Source organism: Rhineura floridana, chromosome 4 (genome assembly GCF_030035675.1).
Source record: "Rhineura floridana isolate rRhiFlo1 chromosome 4, rRhiFlo1.hap2, whole genome shotgun sequence".
NCBI lineage: Eukaryota > Metazoa > Chordata > Lepidosauria > Squamata > Rhineuridae > Rhineura > Rhineura floridana.
This window is the reverse complement of record NC_084483.1, coordinates 162,140,434-162,166,735: the sequence shown is the minus strand read 5'-3', so window position 1 is coordinate 162,166,735 and position 26,302 is coordinate 162,140,434. Positions and strand designations below refer to the sequence as shown.

Genomic DNA, 26,302 nt, shown 5'->3' with positions numbered 1-26,302 from the left:
GGGATGATTTTATGGTGGCTGTGGGAGAGCCTGTTACATGGATGGAGTTTGAACATCTGTTGTGGTTTCTCAGTGTAGCATGGTCTGACACAATATTTTCTGTTTGTTTTTAACCAATTGTTATCCACACGGAGCACTTACAGGTCTAAGTCAATAGAACAGCAGTAAATCCGGGCATGGTTGTATGTACATGGTTTTCTGAGAGTGAAATACGTCCATTCACCCATCTGCTCTCTTGCTGCATCCTGTTTACAGCTCCTACATGAATCAACTCTGGGAGTCCTTGTGCCAATTCTGGACCGGACTCACGCCAAGTAAAAGGATCTTGGAATAAGTTTCTCTGTGTTGTACCAACACCAGTACAAGAGCAAAGAAGGGAGAAAAAAAGCTTAAAGCCACCTATTATCCTATTATCACATGCCCTTTGTGGATCAGAACTGGCCTTGTTATAGCCTGGATAGCACAAAGGCATAAAGGAATGATGACAAGGGCAACAGGGGTCTTGGGCTTTTAGCCAGTTTACTCTGCCTCTGTGGGCAGCTCATGGACTGCTTAAGGGGAAGTGAAAGATGTGATCTTTCTGTTCCCTCTCATTGTTCATGCCTGAAAGCTTCTTTCAAACTGGGCTTTGTTGTTGTTTAATTAATTCTGGCTGCAGCAGTGCTACAGATCACAGACAGTCAACTGCAGCCTTGAAAGTGGGAGGGAAGCTCTGGGATGTCAGGGAGACAGATCTTAAGCTGGCTTTTAATACTTCAACGCTTCTAGGGAGCGTAGCTAGCAAGGAAGACTAATCTTGCATCTTAGCAGATGTAGCAGCTCTGTCAGTGAGCCATATTAACAGATGCTCCCTCTTTGTAATAAAACCATCCATTGCTTCTTGTTTCCCTCCCTGCTGAAACCTTTATCGTGGTATATGTGGATAGATTTTGCTTAGGATGGCCAAGTGTCCTGCTTCACAGAGGATAATTTACAGAAAAATAAATAAATATTTGAAGGGCTGGCCAGTCCAAGTCCGATTTAAAGACATAGCACCACCAGAAGGGAGTGCAGGGCCTTGAAGTTGCCCATCAACTGTGAGCACCTGCATGGCAGACAGAGCAGGCACAGTCTTCCCCACTATGGCGAGATGTATTGTATTTCTATTTAAATTAAATATTTCCAAATTCGCATATATAAATTAGCATAGGCAAAGTATATGAAAATCTATGCAACCCACCTCTTGTTGATGATGTGTATGAGGCTGCCCTAATTTTGCTTCTTGGTACATAAGAGTTGCATTTTCATATGGCTTGGCCCTGATCCTTCTCACTAAACATGCTTTCATTACGCATGCCTTGTCCCTGAAACTTTCTCTCACCCCAAACTAAAAAATGCAGTTAAGTAGACTAGAAAGCCAGACATGCTGGAGGTGTAAAGCTTGAATGGCCTTACACCGGTGGGATCGTTCTGGCCAAGAAGCCTAGCTGAGAAGGACAAATCTAAGTCTGTAGACGTGGGCCAGAGGATCTAGGAGAATATGAAGAAAAGTTGTAGGAGGCAATAGAAAGAAATGAGACAACACAGAACGATGGTTACAATTTTGAGCCTGCAGTGGAATTGCAAATCTCACTTGTTTCACACAGGGGTGTTACCAGTTTCTGATTTGCATCTTGACAACAGGCTGTTAGGGTGGGGAAAAACACCTTTGGTTTTGGCAACCAGTGCTATTGCTTTACTCCCTTTTTACCCTTTTTAACCAAGAGCATTCATACATCAGTACTATGGTAGTTTGGTGCAAAATCCAGTTTGGTTGTCATTGTTGTTCTTTGCATGAGAAAAGAATTGGCATAAAAGGAGCAATGTGGAGAGTACACACATCTCAGTGACTTTTTTCAACCCCCTAACAGAAACTGAGCCATAGTCTGAAGGAATCCAAAATCTACGTAGTTCAATCCTGTTCTGCAGAGCTGTTCTATAGTAGAAGAAAACAAGTAAGATCATGCCCTGCAGGGGAAAGCAAAAATTCCCTTGAGATAGGACTGTGAACCTACATAGAACAGGAGTGGAACTTGAGGCATGCCTTCCCTGCTGAAATCCAGAGTCAAATCGCAAAAGCTTTCTTTTTGTTACGTTTGCACTGGAAATTGCACTGGAAAGTGGGTGTAAAAGCTATTTCCCCAGAGCTGCCACTACCAGATTTCCACATTACTCTGGCACCCCTTTCATCTCACAGCTTGGAAAGGGGTGGGGCAGACTAGCTGCAGAGGAAGCACACGCATGCACTCAGTGGAGTCTTTTGCAAAAGAGCAGCTTGCAAAATTGTGAGCTGAGACAGAGCTCAACAACTGGACTCTTTGATTATGAATGTGGGCTGCACAGCTGAGGTGTTCACACCGAGCAAAAATGATGCAGCTGATATCTACTCAAGGCATCACAGGAGAATAGGAAGCTGCCTTCTACGGAGTCAGACCATTGGTCCATCTAATTCACTCAGTATGATCTGTACACTGACTTGCAGCGGCTCCAGGGTTTCAAAGGGGGGGTCTCCTCCAGCCCTACCTGGAGATGGCAGGGGTTGAACCCGGGACCTTCTGCATGCAAAGCAGATGTTCTGCCACTGACTTACTGCCCTTCCTGCTTTGCTGCTTCTTCTAATATAGTGTCGTATTCAACTAAGCCTTACTCAGAGTAAATTCACTGAAATTAATGAACCTAAGTTAGTCATGTCTGTTAACTTCAGCAAGTCTACTCTGACTAGGACTAGCATTGAATACCACCCACAAACCCAAATTCTGGTTTTTACCCAATATTTGTGAACTGTGGATTTGTTGTAGAAGGCAGTGCTTCCACATTATGCATTGCACAAACCATTGCAAGAACAAGAAACAATATGATGTTTCCTGAGATGTAAGCAGCACTCCGTGTAAAGGGACTCCCTAGTTAGAGGCCAGCTTCTTTCCATTTGGATATCATTACCCATAATGTTACAAGGAGATTCCAGACAGGGTAATGTCAGACTGATGGTAAGAAGCTTTGGAATTCACTTAAGAAGGCAGAGAGCCCAGAGATCTTTTTCCTGGTATATGCGTTTGCTTGATTTAGTGTTTCAAAGGGTAAAATGAGGAATAAAGCTGGATCCTTGCCTGCTACGAGATTTTAAAAAGTTGAAGCTGAGCCTCTCTTGCAGAAATCTCATTCCGGGTGTGGATGTGTGGTGGAAGTTTGGAAATCATTCCCTGCAGTCGGGTCGGGCACGTCTTCAGGAAGAAGCACCCCTATGTCTTCCCTGAGGGAAATGCCAACACCTATATAAAGTAGGCATTGCTTACTTTTTTCACTCACTGCTGAATGAAACAGAAGTTCATGCCGTGAAGGCCATGGACCCAATAGCTGCCATTTAATAGCCTCCATTCTCCCAAACTCACCAACATGGATGGTTAAAGTAAGGATGATCACTCTCTTTTCCGGAAGCTTTAAGGATACGTATTGAGAATGTTAAGGGTTAAGGTTATAGGAAAAGACATGGAAGTCCTGGATGATAGATTAAATGTCCTTCCAGACAAGGGTTTAATATTTCAAGCACACCATTCAGATATTCTCAAATGGGTCATCGACAATGGTATTGTTTTTTTTAATTCATCAGATTTTTCCTGGAAAGGGTAAATCCATATTTAATGCATAGGGGCTCGCATTTTGATGCCGACAATGTCATGTGCCCTCCCAAAGAATCACAGGTTGCCATTGCCCATCAAGCATCTGCCCATCAGTAGTGCTGTCACACAGGTGTGGCTGTGCATACAGATGCTGCACTGTACAGCTAATGAAATTTTTAACAAAGTCACAATAATAGTGCAATTGCAACTGCAGAATGTAGTGTAAAGAAAAACTGAGCAAATGTGATACGAGAGTAAAAACCATCACAAGAAAGAACATACAAATTGCACATTACAATTGGGCACATGCAGACTCTCCAGAATTTGTGCAATATATTTACCCTTTCTAGCATCATACATTTCCATGAACATATACTTGGATTGTCCAGTTATAGCCACTCTTGTTTAGCTACCCAGGCCCAATGCAACAAACCAGCATAATTGGGCATATGCCAGGGTCCCAGCAGGTCCCCCCTTCACTGTTGGTGCTGTGCTTGGACTGCTCCGCTTTTTATCTGCCTGCAGCGCACCACTTCATAAGACTGCTGGGGTAGCTATTGGAGAGGGTTCACTGAGGGCAACACAGAGCAGTTTGCCCAGGATCACTTCCAGACAACCTGTTTATTGAGCATTCATCCTGATTTATCTGCACAAATTTTGTGGGGAGGTTAAACAATGTTGGCTATTTAGTGAGCATTTGTTCTGATTTGTTTGTGGGGAAGTTATGCAACATTGCACTGAGAACTGTTACCCACACTTTCCGGTGCATTTTCCCATCACTTTCCTTATTGCAAAAAGTCCTATTTTGGAGGGTTGCACAACAATGCCAAATCAACTTGAGTTGTAGAACCTGAATTTGCCAGTATGTGATTGAATTTCACTCCAAAATAGCAACAGTCTGGAAGTGCTTCAAAGCCCCCTAACAAGCGGGAGTTGACCCTGGTGCGTCTATCCTTGCTGTGTCTACTAGGGAAGCCTCATGTTTTCATTCATGCATACTTTAATGTAATGTAACTAGAAAAAACCATGATGCAGTGCTACTGTGATAAAAGTATACACCTGCAAAAATAACTGCTGTTGCTGCTCCTGCTACTAACTAAATTAATACAGAAACAATAGTGTTAGTCATTATGCAGAATTCATGTAAAGTTTCTCTTCCCTCCATGACATATGAATTGTGGTGACACCATTCATAGAAAATGAAATATACTTGAGGGAGCGGAAATATATTATTCCTAAGACCTGTGTGCACTCCAGTGCATGTGCCAAAATTTGTACTTGAGGGCTGCCCCATTCATTTCTACAAAGGGAGCAAATATATAGGCCACAAAACTACAGCCTTCATTGAAATGAATGGCACAGTTATTTTGAGTGGTAGAACTCCATTATTGGCAGCAGAGCCCCATGTGTGCATCAGAAATGTCAAATACTGCTTGACTGATCGTATTAAAGGCTCCTGTGCATTTTCAGAATGCAAGACTTGATGTGAGCAGCAATCCAAAGTGGGGCAACAAAGCAGATGAAAAGACACTGCAGAAGGAGAACGCAAAGGCAGCCTTCCTGAATGGAGCTTCTTCAGACCTTAAATTAGTCAGATTAACTTGGGGAAACAGAAGGCATAGGAGAAAGAGAAGCAAAGAGGAGATAGACTAGATAACGAAGACATTTTGCTAAAGATCTATAAGCCCAAACCACTGAATACTGTGCAGTTCTTCACAGATGCATACCAGCTGCACTTCCCTCAACTGCGATTGCAATGACAATCACCCACAGACACTGCAATTAGTGATGGGGGGGAAAGAAGCTCCCATTGGTGCTTTCCCCCCCTATCACTACGTGTGGGGGGCACTTATATTGCAGTTGGGTAGGGAAGGGTTAAAGCTCTCCTCCCCATGTGTTGCAGTCCCAGTGGAAATGCCCCCCCCCCAATTCACAGGCCCAGGATTGATTTTTTTTAAAAAATCCCCTGACATGGCAGCAACCCACTCAATTAGCATAAGATGCAGTTTTGTCCTAAGATGTACATCTAAAAAAAAGAATAAATGAAAGGGCCTTTTTAAAAACCTGGATGTGAAATGCAGGCTCCCTTGAATGAGATGTCTTCAGCTCTCAACAAAACACAATAATAATTTTTTAAAAAACCTGCTCACCTCGTTAGTATCTTCTCTTTTCACCACTTAGATACTTCAGGACATAGAGGGGAGGAAGAGATTCCTCCCCATCCACACCTTATTCCTTCAGGCTTTTATTTGAGGCATCAAATTAAAACTCTTTCATGCATGCTCCTGTGGTTTCTCTCTCATTTTTTAAAATGTCTCTCCTTAGAAACACTAAGCGCACAGCTGAAGTGTGGATGGATGAATATAAGCAGTACTATTACGCTGCCCGGCCTGCAGCTCAAGGGAGGCCATATGGAGAGTAAGTGTCCCCCTCTGGTGGTGAAGGAAAACACAAAGAGAAGGAGAGACTCAATTGTTTGATACAGTGGAACCTCATTATGGTTTTATTGACACATCTTCCAGCTGTTGGGATGCCTGCATTTTGTTTCTCTGGGAACAGTTAATTAGATGTTAATAGTAAACAGATGCTGTGAGTATATGGATATAAAGTCCTAGTTGCATGGTACACATATATACAAAGCTAGCTTATATAAAACCATGTTGGCTTGCCTCATTAGAAAAGCTGGTTTGTTCCTGGGTTAAAACAAAAGAGCTAGTCTTTTCCACTTATCTCTTCCTGGAAAGGGTCCCAGGGTTGCTTCTTGACTTGAAGGCACATCACACACACTGGCCCAGCTCTCCTTGCTAAGTTGAGCTGGCAGTGTGAATAAAGACTGCCCCAGGGCAAAGAAGCAGATAAGGTATACAAACCAGTCATCCTCAATCCTTATTTCCATATCTGCCCTGGAGAAGCACAGAGTTTTTCTGATAACCTTGCCCTAGATCAGCCTTTCCCAACCGGTGTGCCTCCAGATGTTGTTGGACCACAACTCCCATCAGCCTCAGCCAGCATTGCCAATGGTCAGGAAAGATGGGAATTGTGGTCCAACAATTTCTGGAGGCACACTGGTTGGGGAAGGCTGCCCTAGACAGTGTAAGGTGCTTTATCCCACTTTCACCTCCCATGATCTTGCTTGCTTCCCTAGGTTCCTTATATAGTATGTGGTTGGGTCTTTGTTTGTAACGTTCCTTGTGTGATGCAGAGGCCCAGATCAGCTGTAGTTTTTGTTCTTGCCATTTCCAAGTCTCAAAGCTTTGGGACATTTTGTTGTATGCTAAGTGAGATCTTCATATCACGGGAAACTTTTTCCTATCAGGCGCCATTGAGCCATGGCCCATGGGAGGTGGGAGGGATCATTTGTGAGTCAGTAACCACACACAAGTAAAAATCACTTCTGCCACTTGTTCCTAATGAAAATCACCTCACCACCAAAGCTGATTCGCCCCAGGATGGAAATTTCCATTTGTGCCAATGGGAGCTTCTTCTCCATGCCAAATCACTCCAGGGCATTTTCATCAGGATCGCAGCATGGGAGAAAATCCCCTATCTGAATTCCCTAACACCGATCAGGCAATGTTAAAAAGTAGGTACATTAACTGCAACCACACCAGTTAATCTCATTTCTAGTTTGGCCCCTTGTTGTCCAATTATGTGTTGGCTTTTGACACACAATGAGTTAATTGTAGTAGTTAAGGAAGGCTTAGATTTGTAATTACCAGTGGATTTTGCCACTGGCTAGATTTATACATGGAATCTGGTCTTTGTGACTCAAGTCCATTTCAAGTTGCAACTGTATGCTCTGTTATAATTATATTTTGCAAATATTTTCTTTTCAACAGTATCCAGAGCAGAGTGGAATTGAGAAAGGTCTTGAAATGTCACACCTTCAAGTGGTACCTGGAAAATGTCTATCCGGAACTGAGGTACTAGCATTTTTTAAATGCTATGCAAGTGAAATGTCACAAATTTCCCTTTTCCCCAAATTATAATCAGTTTAAAGCTGCAGTTCTATGCACATTTTCCTGCAGATAAACTCTGTTGAACACAGAGTAAACATGCATAGAATTGCTGTGCCTATGATTTTGTTTTTCTTCTTAAAATGATAAATCACCAAGAGGTGACTTTTCCTCTAAATCAGGGTTGGGGAACATCTTTTGCCTGGCAGGGAAGATAAAGATCTGCCCCCAACCCCACAGGCCAACTTTGACAGACACCTGTGAATCATATGGCACCATAAGGACATCAGGTGATTGTCACATGTCAAAGTTGACCCGTAGGAGTGCGGGTATAGTTCAAAGGGCTTGGTCAATGCTGTGCGCAGCTAATTGTCAGGCATTTGGGAGTGCTGTGCACAAGGCTGAACAAGCTTTGCAAGCTCTGTTCTTAGCACTTGGGAAGCCCTGAACACAGGGGTTGCAAAGCACTTTGCACGGTACTTCTGAAGTGACCGACAACCAGCTTGTTGTTGGATGTTTAGGAAAAGGCAGTGCAAGAGGCAGTGCTTCCTACCCCAATGTCAGGTGTAAGGCAGGTAGGCTCACAGTGGCCTGGCAGGCCAAATGTGGGGGTGATGTGAACCACATTTGGCCCATGGGTTGGACATTTCCTACTCCTGCTCTATACCTTTACACTGTAGCATACTCTTGTAGGAGGTTTACTGTTGGTAAAATCATGAGGCACCATATTTTTTGTGTGTGTGGGAATTTTAACTCTAGGACAGCCTTTCCCAACTAGTGGGCCACCAGATGTTGTTGGACTACAATTCCCATCTTTCCTGACCATTGGCAATGCTGGCTGAGGCTGATGGGAGTTGTGGTCCAACAACATCTGGTGGCCCACTAGTTGGGAAAGGCTGCTCTAGGATAATTACATGTTATCTTGTCCTCCCTCCAAGAGCTCAGGGCATGTACATGCCTTCCCATTTTTATCTTTACAGTAGCCCTGTGAGTTTGGTTAGGGATAGCAAGTGATCCAAGGTTCATGACTAAATGGGACGTTGAACCCAGCTTTCCCTAGTCATATGTCCAACGTTTTATCCACTGTATCCACCATATTGGCCCTCCTACTCTGTACATCGGGGAGAGGAACCTCTGGACCACAGGCTGCATTCAGTCCTCCAAGTCTGTATCTGACCATCGGGACAGTCCCCAGGCCACCCTCCTCACTGGCTCTGCTCCATACCCTCCACAAGTGCTTTTTCCTGGCTGATGATGCGTGTGTAAAGAAACCTCTGGCTTTTGTGTGGCTGGAATGTAGCCTAATGTACAAAAGTGAGAGTCACATCTGATGTCCCACCCACATTTGGCTTTGCTGGCATCTTCTGTTGGCACACAGCCCTCAGAACATTGTCAACAAAGGATATACATAAGAACATGAGAAGAGCCTGCTAGAGTAGTCCATCTAGGTCAGCATCCTGTTCTCACCGTCACCAACCATATTATGGGAAGCCCACAAGCAGAACCTGAGTGCAACAGCACTTTCCCCTCCTGCAGTTCCCCGCACCTGATATTCAGAAGCATACTGTCTCCGAATGTAGTACCATGGCTTGTAGCCATTGATAACCTTATCCTCCATGGATTTGTCTTATCCTCTTTTAAAGCCATCCAAGCTGGTGGCCATCACTGCCACTTGAGGGAGTGAATTCCACAGTTTCACTATGCACTGTGCTTTCTTTTGTCTGTCCTGAATCTTCCATGCAGCCTTTGGGGCTGAAAAATGCTGTTCATGATTAGTGTGGACAGCTACTTACACAAGGCAAATTCTGATTGCTGTTATCCTGGGTCTCTTTTCTCAGAATTCCTGAGGAATCCCTCTACCAGAAGGGGATGATACGGCAAAGACAGAGATGCTTAGAGACCCAGAAAACTGAAGCACAAGAGTTCCCAGTTGTGATCTTAAACCCCTGCATCACCAGCAAAGGTGCAGTGGCGGTGGCTCAGGTAAATTCTCTAGGGCCCAGCATCTAAAGTTTGTTGATAGTTTGTTTAGGATTTAAAGAGTATGTAGTGTCCTTATCCTAACAACAATGCTATGGGGTAAACCCATTTTACAAATGGCACTGTAAAACTGAGACTGAGAGGCTGGCTTGCCCAGAATCACCAAGCATGTTCATGAATAATGTGGCATATTGATTTGATTTACAAAGCCTATTGATTGCTTTTGTATCCAAAGGCACTCAAGATAAAATAGCATAAACAAGAACTGACAGCAATAATATATGGTATAAAACAAAGGAGACAACAAACCAGGAAATTAAAACAATAGCACTTTCCAAAAAGAAACTTCAGATTAATATGCTTAGTTATTTTTGTAACAGTACTTTTAACACTTAGAAGTGAGGTTTCCTTCTGAAAGTGAAATGATAGTTATGCCACTACAAAGCAACCCTGCAATGAGTAACATTAGATAAAAGGGTTGTAGTCAACTAAGTCCTATTCAAAGTAGATCCATTTAAATTAATGAACCTAACTTGGTCATGTATTAACTTAAGAAGGTTTGCTCCGAGTAGGACTGGCAGTGAATGCCACCTAAACTTTTCAAAAAGAAGTCATTCAAAGTGAGGAATATCTCAGAGAACTAGGAGCATCACATATGAAGACATGCATATATTGTTGTTATGTGCCTTCAAGGCAATTATGACTTATGGCGACCCTATGAATCAGTGACCTCCAAGACCATCTGTCACGAACCACCCTGTTCAGAACTTGTAAGTTTAGGTCTGTGGCTTCCTTTATGGAATCAATCCATCTCTTGTTCGGCCTTCCTCTTTTTCTACTCCCTTCTGTTTTTCCCAGCATTATTGTCTTTTCTAGTGAATCATGTCTTCTCATGATGTGTCCAAAGTATGATAACCTCAGTTTCATCATTTTAGCTTCTAGTGACAGTTCTAGTTTAATTTGTTCTAACACCCAATTATTTGTCTTTTTTGCAGTCTGTGGTATGCGCAATGCTCTCCTCCAACACCACATTTCAAAGGAGTTGATTTTTCTCTTATCCGCTTTTTTCACTGTCCAACTTTCACATCCATACATAGAGATCAGGAGTACCATAGTCTGAATGATCCTGACTTTGGTGTTCAGTGATACATCTTTGCATTTGAGGACCTTTTCTAGTTCTCTCACAGCTGCCCTACCCAGTCCTAGCCTTCTTCTGATTTCTTGACTGTTGCCTCCATTTTGGTTAATGACTGTGCCAAGGTATTGATAATCCTTGACAAGTTCAATGTCCTCACTGTCAACTGTAAAGTTACATAAATCTTCTGTTGTCATTACTTTAGTCTTTTTGAGGTTCAGCTGCAGTCCTGTTTTTGTGCTTTCCTCTTTAACTTTCATCAGCATTCATTTCAAATCATTACTGGTTTCTGCTAGTAGTATGGTATCATCTGCATATCTTAAATTATTGATATTTCTCCCTCCAATTTTCACACTTCCTTCATCTTTATCTAATCCTGCTTTCCATATGATATGTTCTGTGTATAGATTAAACAAATAGGGTGATAAAATGCACCCCTCACACCCTTTCCGATTGGGAACCAATCAGTTTCTCCATATTCTGTCCTTACATTAGCCTTTTGTCCAGAATATAGGTTGCACATCAGGACAATCAGATGCTGTGGCACCCCCATTTCTTTTAAAGTATTCCATAGTTTTTCATGATCTACACACCAAAGGCTTTGCTGTAATCTATAAAGCACAGGGTGATTTTCTTCTGAAATTCCTTGGTCCTTTCCATTATCCAACGTATGTTTGCGATATGATCTCTGGTGCCTCTTCCTTTTCTAAATCCAGCTTGGACATCTGGCATTTCTCACTCCATATATGGCAAGAGCCTTTGTTGTAGAATCTTGAGCATTACTTTACTTGCATGGGATATTAAGGCAATAGTTTGACAATTACTGCATTCCCTGCGATCCCCTTTCTTTGAAATTGGGATGTATATTGAATGCGTCCAGTCTGTGGGCCATTGTTTAGTTTTCCATATTTGTTGACAACTGTTGTCAAAATTTGGAGAGATTTAGTCTCAGTAGCTTGTAGCAACTCTATTGGTATGCCATCTGTTCCTGGTGATTTGTTTCTTCCAAGTATTTTAATAGCAGCTTATATATAAGGCCCACAGGTTATCCAATAGATAACTCCAGAGCTCAGAAGTGATCCCCAGTGATTTCCTACTGGGGTGCAATAGTGTTTGTCTTACAAAGGAAACTTGCCATATATCATGCTGAACTATTAAAGGAGCTAGTTTATGGTTTATGAAAACAGTTGAGCTCTCTCCATATTGTCCATTCTCTATAAGAGCATTTTAAGGTTGTCACAATTACCCTAATTGTGGTTGTGACGTACTCCCAAAGCTGGTGCCATGTGGACATGCAAGTTACAAATTTACAGTGCAAATAAAGCCTCCAGTCACTAGTCTTATTGCCAGAGCCAAAGAGGAACTAATGAATGCATGAAATACAAGTCCTTTTGTGATATATTATAGATTGTAGGTTGAATCTTGCACACTTTTTATGCATTCCCATGTCTCAAACTCTCTGACCACAGAAAGTTAGCATATCATCTATATAGCATTTTCCCTTCGATGCTGATCTTGTGTATGCAGGGAGGGTTTTTACACTGAAGAACATTCATACAAGTAATCCTTCACCTGCATTCTGAAATGATGCTTCTCAGGAGTGTAGTTATTGTTTGTTCTGTGTTGGAGATGGAAGAGTCGTCATGAGTCCATTTTTTTTCTTCTATTCTGTATTCATGTGATTAAAATGGCCATGGAAGAACATAAGAACACAAGAAGAGCCTGTTGGATCAGTTCAGTGGCCCATCTAGTCCATTGGGAGAACTCTCCATTTTTTTCTACTCTCTGCTTCCTGCTACTTAACCAATTCCTGATCCACAAGAGGACATCTCCTCTTATTCCATGACTGCTAAGCTTACTCTGGAGTCTTTGGTGAGGTATCTTGTTAATACTTTTTTGACACTCTACATACATTATGACAACTGGATCATATCTATCTATATGCTTGTTGACTATGAGAAAGGGTCCCCCACATAATAAGTCTGCAAGCTATCATGCCCCCAGAAATGCATTTTGTTTCTAGTATTTTTCAAGATGTGACTGTTTAACATTTGGATATCCTTTCATAAGGGCATCTTTTGTCACACTGAAAATGTGTGCAAATCTTGCTTTGTGGTGACTCTTCCACCTCAAAATTGTATCTGTTGACAATTTTTGCTAACTTGCTACCTGTTCAGAATACTTATCTAAAAAGCAGATTTGTGGTTTTTGCTTCAGAAACAAAAAATCATGGATACTACCAATAACCCACCCTGGTTACAAAGCTGTAAGAGACCATCCCTTCCATAAAACAAGCCTGATATAAAACACACCCTTAGCTGAACCAAGCTAAAATGAGCCTGGTGCTCATCAGTACGCAGGATTCAAGCTACTTTGACATATAATTCTTCAAGGATCAGAGGAACAAAATGAGAATTATAATTTCCTCTCATCTTTCAGACCTATTTATTCCTTTCTCTAGCTCAAAAATGTATTGAATTGCAATGATATATTTAAGTTCATTCTCTGCATTCATTCAATATTAAATTGCCTATTAAAGTAGAAGAAGCTTAATGAGGCTGACCTCATTTCCCCCCTCTCAATCACTAAAGGAAAAAATATGCAGCATCAATCAGAGACTATTCTCTGAACTAGATTAAGAATTAGGTGCAGCTTGTGACAACAAAAAGGTGTTGTCTTCCCTCCATAAGTTGGTTAGCATTCTAAAATGAAAATACAAAAATTTAAAACATAAGCAGACAGCATAGTCGAAGAGAGGAGGAACTGTTACATATTAAAGCCTGACTTCACACTACCCTCAGTGCCCCTCAGTAAACACCTGTCCATTATATGGACTTTGCAGTGCTTTTGAAAGGTGCCCAAGCTCTACCTTTGGCCACTCTCCAGGGACAGGAAGTTCCACAATTGAACAGCAAACCACTAAGAGGGTCGTTTTATATGCCCTCATTCTGTTCCTGCAGACATGGAGGTATTATTTGATGTGGAAATTGTCAAAGGTACGTTCCCTGTGTGGATTGTTCAGCACATGAATAGCTTGGTGTTCCGCACATCTGCCACATCTACAAGTGCAAGCTGTGGATGAGAGTGTGTGGCTCATAGGTCATGTGTCTGTGGATGATTGTACCCAAGACCACATGCCATATTTTTGTCTATGCTCATTTGAAAAGCACCTTAAAAACTGTAAACATCTTCCCCAAGGAGTCAGGAAGTCCTCTGAAACATTTTAAATATGGTAAGTAATATCTATATCTATATATCTGCATATCATTATCTCTTTAGTTCTGTCTATCTTTGTAAAAGTCCAACATTTAACTCCGCCCTGATAAACAATATTCTCACAAAAGCTTATTCAAATATGATTTACCCGTGACTGCAAAGTTAATCAGTAGCAGAGAAACAACAGACTCTGGCTGTCTTGTACATTCCCTTCACAGTTACATTAGGCCTAGATTTTGATAAAGGTTCCTCTAGGGGTAGGTCAGCCACCTGTCAGTCACTTGACATCATATGACATTCGATGTTTGCCATACTGTGGATACAAAGGAAGATACTTTGGATTCACAGCTTAAACTTTCTCATGCCTGACATCATAGGACATCAGGTGCAGGAGAGGTGGCTGTGGTTTGCCCAAAATTGCCTCACAGGGCAAATCCAGAAGCCTGGCTGGTCTAATTAGGCCCATGGGCCAGCGGTTCCCCGCCAGTGCTCTAGAGCACAGGTAGCTAACGTGGGTGCCTTTCAGATATTTTTGACTACAGCTCTCATTAGCTCCAGCCAGCATGGCCAATGTCCAGGGAGGATGAAGTTGTAGCCCAGCTATGTTGGGAGGGCACCACATTGGCTACCCATGCTCTAGAGCAGCCTTTCCCAACCAGTGTGCCTCCAGATGTTGTTGGACCACAATTCCCATCTTTCCTGACCATTGGCAATGCTGGCTGAGGCTGATGGGAGTTGTGGTCCAACAACATCTGGAGGCACACTGGTTGGGAAAGGCTGCTCTAGAGAGAGATGCTGGGGTTAGCTCCCTTTGGAACCTGTTCACTACAGGTCTAAGAATATCAACAAAGCCCTGCTGAATCAGACTAAAGGTCCATTTTCTCTCAGTGGCTGACCAGATGCCTCCAGAAAGCTGACCAAAAGGGCTTGAAAGAAGTAGTGTTCTCTGTCTGTTGCCCCCACCCCCAAACTGGTATTCAGCCTCTGAGGATCCATATAGCCATCATGACTAGGAACAATATAGGAAGCTGCCTCATACTGTGTCAGACCATTGGTTCATCTACCAAGAATTGTCTACCCTGAGTGGCAGCATCTCTCCATGGTTTCCCAGACCTACCTGAAGGTGCCAAAAATCAAACCTGGGACCTTCAGCATGCAAAGCAGGGGCCCTACCAGTGAACTACAGCCCTTTCCCTGTGACTAGAAGCCATGGATAGTGTGGATCTCATTGACAGTGTGATCCCCGTGGACTTGATCCTCTAATCCCCTTTTGAAGCCATCCAAACCAATGGCTATATCACCACCTCTTGTGGCAGCAAATTCCATGAATTAATTCTATGCTGTGTGATGTAGTGCTCTCTTTTGTCTGCGCTCAGTCCTTCAGTGTAAATAAATTCCATTGGATAGTTTCAAGTCCTAGTATTATGAGAGAGAGAGAAAAAATTCCCATACTGTACATAATTTTATTAGCCTCTGTCATGTTCCCCCTTTAGTCATCTCCCCCCCCCCAAAATGAATAATTGCCTCACTGCGAGTGATCCACAAATCCCGACCTGGGCAGTAGGGCCATGAGGGCAGGAATTTGCAGCAGAAGCCCAGGGTGCCACTCAAAAGAATGAACACACAGACACACACACACTCTCTGCAGGACAGCTAATGTACTCTCTGAAGGAAAGAGTTCTCCTGGATACATTGTTGCCACCTGAGACACAGGTGGCCTCTGTGGTGAGAAGTGCCTGCCATCAGCTTAGGCCAGTGGCCCAGCTGCGACCCTATCTGGACAGGGATAACCTGGCTACAGTATTCTATTTTATTTATTTATTTATTTATTTATTGTATTTATATACCGCCCCATAGCCGAAGCTCTCTGGGCGGTTTACAACTAAAAACATTAAAAACAAATATACAAAATTAAAAACACATCTTTTAAAAACAATGTAAAACACAATTTTAAATAATTTTAAACATTCTATCTATGGTAACCTCAAGGTTGGATTGTTGCAGTGCGCTTTACATGGGGCTGCCTTTGAAAATGGTTCTGGAGCTTCAATTCGTGCAGAATGCAGCTGCCTTATTGTTGACAGGTTCAAGGCGAACAGATCATATAACACCAATTCTGTTCCAATTACACTGGCTGCCTCTGTGCTTCCCAGCTCAATTGAAAGTGCTGGCTTTGACCTATAAAGCTCTTTATGGCTCAGGACCCCAATATATTTTGGAACACCCCTCCCAATATGAACTTAAGCAGACCCTTAGATCTTCTTCTGAGGCTTTTCTCCAAGTCCCCCTTCTGAGGGAGGTTCGGAGGGTGGTGACAAGGGAGAGGGCCTTTTCAGTTGTGGCTCCCCATCTGTGGAATTCGCTCCCCAGAGAAGTCTGCCTGGCACCTTCATTGACATTGTTTCAGTGCCAGGTAAAGAGTTGTCTTTTTCCCCAGGTTTTTAATGATGTTATTTGTATTAGTTTTCTGTGACTATATGGGGCTGGTTGTTGCTGCTGTTTTATTGTTTTGTTTTTTTATGGAATGATGTACTAGTAGTAAGTGACATAATAATAATAATAATAATAATAATAATAATAATAATAATAATAATAATAATAATAATAAGCCATAAAAGTCCAGAGTCTAAAATTTTGTAACTGTAGCACTGATCCTTGGACGGAGCATGCTGCCTCCTCTACAATGCTGCTGTACGTCAGACACTTGGCATTATTCGGTCTTGTTTATGTCTCATTTGCTGAAAGAATTGATTGATTTAGCACTTCACTGGAGAAATGCATCTGAGGGTAAATAATTGATTGTAATTTTGCCCTGGTTTTGTCTAATGAAGATGTCAGTATTTGGCTGGTGCATTGGCTTTCTGTTAGAACAGACCATCAGTTGATATTAAACTTTGCAGTAACCTTCTTGGAATAGATTTCTGACTCTGGGATTCATTTAATAAACCCATTAATCATTAGCAGTTCCAAGAAACCTGACAGGCTTTAAAAAAGAAATCAGAAGCCTCTTAGGCCTGGATACACTTGAGCACATTGTCAACAGCAGCAGCGGCAGCAGCAGCAGTGAATGACTCTGTGCTCAGAGAAGCTGTCACTCTCCTGTAAGAAAAGAGAAACAGACAGAAGGATTGCAATCCCTATGTTTTTTCTATTGTGCCCCACTGTCTGCCTCAAAATATCAATCGCTGGGTGAATCACCAACATCTTAGTTAGTTAATGCATTATTTTTGTCCTGCGCTTGTGAACAACTCAGTCAGATGCTCTGATCTGTCAGCTCTCTCTTCAGAGGATTCTCAGAACTTTGTCGTAGTAAGTATCTCCACCAAGATAAGAAAAACGATTGTTTCAGTCTCCCTCAGTGTAGCTAAGGCAAAGCATTAATATTTATCATCCACCCTGGGGGCAAAACTGGTCAAGTGAAAATGGCCTCTCAAGGTCCTGCATGAACCCACAGTATGCTTTGAAGCCCCCCTGAGAATGTTAAAGGTTGCCCCCCCCTCCAGTAGAGGACCATTGCTCTCTCCCTGCACTGTGCTCCTACTTTATTGACTGGGAGGGGCTTCACTCTGTCCGCTAACTTATCTAGGCATATGACTAGATCACATTAGTCTGTGCTTCTCACTTTAAGAACCACTGTGGAGTTTTGGATCTAATTTCATTGGTGACAGTCTGCTACAGGGATAGACAACATGGTACGCTGTAAATGTTGCTGGACTCCCAATTCCCATCATCCCCAACCAGCATTTCCAATAGTCATGGATGGTGGGAACTTTTCTACTAGGTCAAAGGAGACTGTGATTTGAATTCAGTAACCTAGCAGTGCTTTCCTTGGGACATGGAGTCAAACATATTTGCTTGGAACTATGGAGCTACAGATTAGACCATCCCTGGAAGACAGCAGCAGTGATGATAGCCACTATCCCAGCATCAGTCTCCTTGCTACACTCCTCCTATGAAAATCCACTTCCTCTGGGCACATCTATTTTTCACTCTAAAAGCAAGACGCTGATTCTATGTGTGTGTCTCTCTCTCTTTCTCATATTCCATGGAGACCAAGAAATGAAACTTGGAGTGGGGCTGTGTTGATGAGAGGATGAGGTTATGCAGATAGGAGTTGTCAGTGGGCACCATCGTACTCTCTAGTTCAGACCAAATGGGCTGCCGCCCTGGGCTCCTGCGGGGAGGAAGGGCAGGATATAAATCAAATAATAAATTAAATAAACATGGAACACAAGTGAAGAACTGCCCCCTGCTTGAATTATGGGGCCACCTGAGTGCATCCTGTTAGCTTTGCCATGTAAATGAATGGGTGCTGTCAACTCCTATGGGGAAAAGTGAAATGCTGTTCTTGGATACTTAGCTATAATGGGACTGAGCATATCCCTCACCTCTGCTATTGGATGATGCAGTCTCCACTGACAGATGGCAGCCCCAGATAAAACAGAGTCCCTGCAAAGTATGGGTAGGGATGTATTTAATATGTCTCTGGGTACAGAAGTGCACTTTTCATGTAGAATTTTTTTTTTAGTCCACCCTTTGCCATCGCATAACAATTAGCCTCAGCCATGGTTCTTTTTATGCTTTATTGAGTGAATGCATCTGATCCCCTCCCCGCAAAAAACATATCCTTACAGGTGTATTTTCAGTAGGCTTTGGAGTCTTCTTCTCCTGTTCCTTAATGCACCAGACAAGTGCTGCGTCAAAGCCCATCGTCCAAGTTCTCAAATGTTTTCTTCCTCTGTGAAAGAGGCTTCCATTTTTATTTCTCATTCTCAGGGCACTTGAGAATTTCTGTAGAAAGAAGTGCGGAGTTTTGAGCTTACTTTCATTGTTGGGGGTGACGAAGGGTGATGTGTGTTTGCATGTGTGTTTTTCTTTCCAGTAAACATCTCTCCCCTTCTCTGCAGCCTCCCCACCTGCCCACACTTCTTGACTTGGAAATGCCCCGTGGGAGGAGCTAACTCATGATGACTTCCCCTGGGCTTTAATTGAAGCATGCGCACTCGGGGAGGCTGAGAGTATAAGCCACTGGTGAGATGACTGTTGAAATGAAAGAAGTGAGACTCACAAACACCCATCAGCCACCCCAAAAAGCCTACATCTGAGCCATGAGAATTTCATTAAAATTTTATCTCCTCTTTGATAATTTGCAAATGCCATTTCTTTTCTCATTAATTGGGTTGGGGGGAGATGCAGGAGGAATTTGCAGCACAGCACTACACCAGATACACAAAAAGGTGTTGAGAAACCATTTCATTTCTGCAGCAGATAGACTCGCGCAGTGAAGCAGCAAAGGCAGTTGCACCTTGTCAGGAGACAAGGCAGATCCTTGTGAAAAGTGTTGAAAGGCCATGTAGGGTGTGAAAGTCCATTGAAAAAACAGAGTGAAGGTTATGGGGGAGGGTTCCTGCTCCAAAGGGTGACTCACTTCGTATGCTGTTTCCCCATCAAAAACCTAGCTACATTAATGCTGTTGGAGGCCGGGGACTATTTTTCAAGGTTTTAACATCATTCAAAGTGACATCTGTCACTGCTCCTCAGCATCATAATGAATTCAAGCATTAAATGTAAAGTATAATCTTTGGCTGACTTTTGCACGGCTGTCTTCGGATGGCAACGCTCCCCTCCCCTATAATCAGATGGAAAGCAGATGGCAGCCCCAGATAAAAATATGGAAATGCTAAAGGAATTGGGGGGGGTGGCAGACTCCTCTACCATGCCCTTGTTTCACCCTTTCTCGGTTTCTTCCACCATTGTCTTGAGAGATACATGGTAGAAACCAGTCTATAGGTGCTATTAATTCAAGACTCCACAGTTTAAAAGACTAACCCCCTTCACATTTCCTGTGGTCAATTCACACATCCAATAAGCTTTAAAACAAAACCTGCTTTGGGGGCAGGAAGACAGGATATCTGCCTGAATTGATTGTATGCATGATGAAGCAGTGCTTGACCTTGCACATAGATCCAGTTTCATTGTGCTTCTCTTCTGGGAGTATTTGCAGTGCAACAAACAAATAAATAGGGTTATGCTTGTGTCTGGACTGCTCAGATGACAACTTTGGGTCACAACATGTAGGTGCTGAATCAAGGCTAAAAAGAAAAAAAAACCATTCTGGGTTGAATGGCCCAACATTATCTGAACTGGCTCTGTATCTCTGACTATGCATCTTTTTTATCCCACCCTTAATTCAAGTGAGCCCAGGGTTCATTCCTCCTTATTCCATCTTCACAATAACTCTGAGAAGAAGCCTAGGCTGTGAGATAGTCTCATGGTTAGTGTCAAGGCCCCAAATCAGGAATCCTCAGAGGCAGACTCCTCTGATGCAAGCAGCCCCAAGTGGGAGAAGGATCCACTCTCTAGTCTTTACCATGTGGAGCCATTCAAAGCCAGCTTATTCTCACCTGAACCCTGAGGAGACACTCCAATGATTGGTCCACAGACTCCTTAGAGCAGCCTTTCCCAACCAGTGTGCCTCCAGATGTTGTTGAACCACAATTCCCATCTTTTCTGACCATTGGCAATGCTGGCTGAGGCTGATGGGAGTTGTGGTCCAACAACATCTGGAGGCACACTGGTTGGGAAAGGCTGCCTTAGAGGATCAGGAGAGACCAGTAGAGATATCCCCACAGCTTAAAACCCCAGGGTCCAGAAGAGGCTGCCGAAGAAGGCATCACAGTCAGAGATATAGAGCCAGTTGGGACCACCTTGGGCCTTCTATTTAACTGGTCAGATGGAGCTGTTGGGTTGGGCCTCTAATCAATGAGTACATAGGCTAGGCTATAAAGATCTGCCAGTGGCTCCAGGACACTGCTGAGTCAACTTGTATGGTCTGCCTCAGCTGCAGGATCACTTAAGAGTGGTCCTGAAATCCATACCTTTGCCCTTCTCTAAGGTGCTGATCTGGCCTTGCTTCACCTTCCTTTCTGCCTGGAACCCCTTGCTTGGGCATCACCTCTCCTTACATCACTGACCCAGTGAGCTTCATGTGGCAGTTATAAAATACAGCAGGAAATTTGGAATATGGGTGTAATACCCCACACAATGGATAAATGACAAAGAAGTGTTTGTGTTACCCTCCCCCACCCCTTATAATTCACATAATAGGAGTGTACTGACTTTCTGCCAAAGCTCTGTGTGGTTTGCTTTTTATAATGACTTACAATCCAAGAGACTTGATAGAAAAGGAAAAAAGGAATGCAGAGAGAAGAGCAAAATCAGCAAGTGCAGATACCAAATCTTACACTGTTACCTAATGAAATGGTATAATGACCAGGTGGAGTTGCTGCTGACAGAGGCTAGAGATGGGTGAGCAACCTGGTGCTCACCCTAAAAAATCAAACAGCCTCTTTGCGTGTTTCTGTTATATGCTCAAAAATAGATGCCTTATCCTGAGAAACAAGGTTGACTTAATTTGATGTATTCTCTTTTGTTTCAGGAATGGACATATACATACAACCAGCAAGTTCGCTACCAGAAGCTGTGTTTATCCATACAAACCCTTTTTCCAGGTTCACAGGTGGTGCTTTTGCCTTGCAAAGAAGGGGATGGCAAGCAGGTGAGGCCATTTTTTCTCAAAAAGATGTGAAGACTACAGACTTTCTCCCTTCTAACTTACTGTACTAGCAGTAATATCAAATATTTCCCCCACATCATCCGGCCAAAGTGTCTTATACATATATAGGAAAGTCAGCCACCAAAAACAATGCATTAGCTCTATTGTTTGGGTAACACAGTATGGCAAAAATGTATGTGAATGGACCATATGGCCACTGATACCCACTCATCAGGACATTTTCAGAAATTAGTTGGTCTTCCCTAGAAAGCATTCTTCCAAGCTAAATAGGAAAATTCTTCCAAGCTAAACAGGAAGTGGATTGGACTGTGAAAGAACAACCCAAATTGTGTTTGCATTTTGACAAATTTGTAGGGCAGTCCAATATCTCAGAGAGGAGGTCAGGTCTCCTGCTTCCCTGGTGCATTCACTAGAGCTGCCCAATTTCCCTGCTTTTTAAAGTTTGATAGAAACATCTTTTGGCTATAGGTACATTCTTAAACTGCAAGGTTTTTTGCCTATTAGTAAAAATAAATAACAGCAACACTTCCTCACACAGCCAAGCCACCAGCCAATCACAACAATAGCATATTTTCACACAGCTAGCCAACAGTCAATAATAGTTGTCAGGGAGTTGTCTCTGGCCATTTTTGTACCAACAGGCTGGATGGTAAAACCAAATTGGCAAGGCAGGCCTTTTAAGTCATGAGTTTTGAGCACTCATGATCTTCCATGAATTTAATAAGGGCAGGAGAACACTTAGCATCATAAGAAACAGCACATTCCACATTAAATGGTCATATGATGCGAGTCTTCTGCACAGAAGTCCATAAACTTTGTCCTGAAGTTCCTGATGTGATCTTTATGCTACGTAAGTTGGGGGCCAGCTTATTGTATAACTTGCTGGATATCTCCTGCTTCATGATCATCATGGAGCAATTAATTTAGTTATACCAATAGGCTTTTTAAGTGAAGTAAGTTTTTAGTGTTACCACCAACATCATGTAGGCACTAACATGGACATGGTAGCCCATAGAGTTTGAGCACTTGACTACTTTCTTGCAGATGTGAGTTCCACTTGCTTTCCTTCTGTCAAGCTGCCTTCAGTTCACTCTCCTGTAAACATGCTGTTAATGCACTAGAACTCGGAAAACCAAAAGAAGATTGTAGTGCTGGCCATTAATGCAATTACTTCACATACCATAGGTCAGTGTTTTTCAGCCGTGGGTTCTCAGATGCTGTTGGACTTGAACTCCCATCATCTCTAACCATTGCCTAAACTGACTGGAGATGATGGGAGTTGTAGTCCATCAAAAAGCTGGGAACCCACAGCTGACGAACACTGCCTTAGATAATTACAGAGTCTTCATTACCATAGCTCAGTGGGGCAGGACATGCTGAATGTAATATCTGTATGTTTCTCTTTTCTCTTTCAAAAGCGATGGAATAAGGTTGGTTCTCACATTGAGCACATGGCCACACGTTACTGCCTGGACACAGAAATGGTGGGGGACACCAATGAGAACATGAGAGAAGTCGTCATTAACCCTTGTGAGAGCACAGCAATGAGCCAGCGATGGGAGATGGTGATGTCCTGACCACATCTATCAATCGCACTAGCACACTCAGCCAAGAGGACCTTTATTGGGAACAGCCAAGACTGTTGTCCAAGCATGGGGGTGGGGTGGGGCTTGCCTTCCAGTGTGAGGCAAAAGCCAAAGAACAAGGACATACAGCTGTGCCTAGGGTAAAGAAAGCACACAAGTACTGGCTCTGAGAGCCACAGCAGAAAATCATGCCAGGTGGGGCCGCACAGCCATGCAGCTACAAATTAATCTGGACATAGCATTCAATAACCCTCATCTGTCAGTTGCAGCAGAAGCTGCTCTTCTCGTTTTTGAGAAGAGAACCTGTTGAAATTGGTAAATACAGTACTTTATTGCCCTCATTTGACAAGGTGGTGGGAAGACTTTGGGAAATAGTAAGTGGGAGAGCAGCTTCTAGCAGGAGAAGGGTGGGGAGAGGGGAAACTAGGCATTACGGGAGCAGAAAAATGGACATGTTGGGACAGAGCAGAAAAGGCTAACTAATATGCACTTTTGATTGATGTAGCTGAGCACACCTTTGGAAGAGTGCTGGAGTAAGCTATATTGCACATTATAATTTGTATGTGATCCATGTACTTGTTGTGTGCTAGATACTGTATATGTCTTTGTGTGTGTGTGTGTGTGTGTGTGTGAGAGAGAGAGAGAGAGAGAGAGAGTGAGTGTGTGAGTGTGTGTGTGAGTGAGAGTGTGTGTGTGAGTGAGAGTGTGTGTGTGAGTGAGAGTGTGTGTGTGAGTGTGTGTGTGTGTGTTGCAATCTGGGAGCTGAGGTCAAATACAATTTGTGTGTAGAGGAGATGAACTGTTTACACTACTCTGTTGCACAAGGCCGGCTTCAGGGTTTGGGTAGATTCTGACCAAGAAACCATCAGTTTCTCCCTTAACTGGCAATGATTGGAAAGAGACAGGATGCATTCTCACTTTGCACAGGGTCCCATACCCAACATGTAATTGGTCCTCCATAGTCACACACTCTCAAGAGAGTTGGCATGAGAGAACACAATAATTCACTACATGGGGTAGGACAGGGGCATAAAAGAGACTCCCAGGCCTCCAATATTCCAATGTGCCCTGTATAAAGTAAGACTGGCAAGCCTCTGCCATTTAGTGGCTCTCTTTAATAGCCTCTGAGCTGTGGAAAGAGGCCCACTTTGCCAACCTGTAGCACTGGTTGTGCTGTTTTCCTGTTGAAGTCCACCTCCTAAAGCAACACAGCCAAAACAAAGCACATGAGTGACTATGGCTGTTTTTCAGAGACTTGAGGAGGTCAAGATAAAGCTAGCATTACCTGTGGGTACAAGATGGTCTCTTCTCTTTTTAGCCCCACTGTGGTCTCTGTTCCTTTGTTGAAGAAAAGCCAATCCATGCAAATGTATTGATCAAGAGACCATAGTAGGACAGAAGAAAAAAAGGGAATATATTGCACCCATACACAAACAGTGATGGCACTGGATTCTAGAATGAATAGACTGGAGTATGGATTTGAACTGTCTGGATTAGACAAGCAAATTCCAGGTCCATATTGGAATGCAAAATTGCAACTCCATCTAATATTGGACATTGGGACAATAGACCAGTATTCACAGACCAATAATAAATTGGACTGCCATTACCACTAGCAAAGCTAGCATGGTTATACCACCTTCTACTCTGAATAACAGGATCCATCCCATCAGTTGCATCTAGCTAACTCCTACTCAGAACAGAGCCATTGAAATTAATGAACTCAAGTTAGTCATGTATATTAACTTCAGTGATTTACTCTGAGTAGAACCAGCGTTGGATACCACTACCCTATGTGTGTAGTGAAAGACTGGATTATGATTCTGTATGAGAGGGCTGATTAACACTTTTTTTTCTGTCTCAGGAGGTTTTGGATGAGCCTAAAGTCACCTGCTAATCCTCTGTAATTGTAATGTGTCTCTCCACTGTTTAAAAACCTTGGAATAGGGGAAATTTTCACATACATCATAAAAGTAATATTTTGCTATTTGAAGACCGTGTCATGTTTTTTCTGTTTTCTGTTATGAAAATGCAAAAACTTGTGCAAGTGTGTTGCACTGGTAAATAGAAGAGAATGCAGCTATTAAGGTGGGTTTTTTTGCAACTTCACTCATAATCGGCCATCTTGCCATGTTATATCATTCCTTGTGCTGCTCTAGAATTCTGTTTAACTCTCCAACTGACAACTCTGCAATCAAAAATGAACATTTGAGATTACTATGGCTAAGCACCGATTATTGTTTTTCAGAGGCTTGAAGATGGCAAGGTGTGGACCCCTAAGGGGGCTTTAGATTCCCAAAATATGATCAATCTTCTTTAAAACAACAGTTTTACTGTGAAAGGAGGTCCAATGGTTCCATTTCAGTCAAGATGAACAATGGGCAAACTCTCCTCACCACAATTTGGAATGGGTTCGGCTTACATTTTAAAAATAATAATCAGGAAATCGTTTGGTTTGTTCTAATCCCACTCTGAACACCAGAAATCCCATTGTGCTCCTGATGACATAATTGTGAGTATAGCATATCCCAAATACTTCCTTCATGCCTGCAGACCTCCCAGACTCCTCTGCTAGCTCCTGAGCTTTTTATTTCCCTTCATGCAAAACTGAACAAGTGGTGGCAGTGACCAGGAGGGCTCTAGGCCTTCATCGCACCTGGAATGGCTACATCACAGATGCCAAGGACAAGTTTACCAGGGCTCCTTGGTACTCAGAAGGGACATCAGCTTACTGAGGCTACTTCTTCCTGTAGATGAGACTGCCATTTCACCATGAATGAATACCTGCATGTTATCCACATTTTCCCCACCAATAGCACAGTCTTTTCTGTAGCCACTAGGCTATGTTGAACATGTTCCTCAGCACCCCTTCACTTTCCTAACTGTTTCCTGACCCTTCAGATGATATGGAAAGTGGGGTGCCATTTTTCCTGTGCATTGGTCCTCCCAAGCATTGTTAACAGCTTTCAGTCTTCTATTGCAAGAAGTCCAGCTTTTCTTTAAACAAGAACAACACATATGGTTCCGATTCTCATGATGTGGAGATAACTTGAAATACACAAGATGGTCAAGAATGTAAACAAGGGGTGTAATGTGCCCCAAGGAAAGGGGCCCATCAAAAGAGAGGTTTTCCATATGTCCCAGGGACCCACAGCTTGCTAAGGGGTCAAAGAAGGCACTGACTCGTAGTCTGTCTCCTCCAAGTGTGGTTTTATTTC

At 42.8% G+C, this 26,302-nt stretch overlaps 1 protein-coding gene across 3 annotated transcripts in view; it reads left to right on the top strand.

Moving 5' to 3' along the window:
* Positions 1-25,077, top strand: part of GALNT14 (polypeptide N-acetylgalactosaminyltransferase 14) — a 366,983-nt gene extending 341,906 nt beyond the window's left edge. For all 3 annotated transcript variants that reach the window (XM_061624997.1, XM_061624998.1, XM_061624999.1), the window contains 6 exons: positions 3,170-3,296; positions 5,961-6,053; positions 7,475-7,558; positions 9,430-9,574; positions 21,361-21,480; positions 22,917-25,077. In XM_061624997.1, coding sequence (XP_061480981.1) covers positions 3,170-3,296; positions 5,961-6,053; positions 7,475-7,558; positions 9,430-9,574; positions 21,361-21,480; positions 22,917-23,075 — 728 coding nt within the window. In that variant the 3' untranslated portion in view covers positions 23,076-25,077. The remainder of the gene's footprint in view (positions 1-3,169; positions 3,297-5,960; positions 6,054-7,474; positions 7,559-9,429; positions 9,575-21,360; positions 21,481-22,916) is intronic.
* Positions 25,078-26,302: the final 1,225 nt, after the last annotated feature.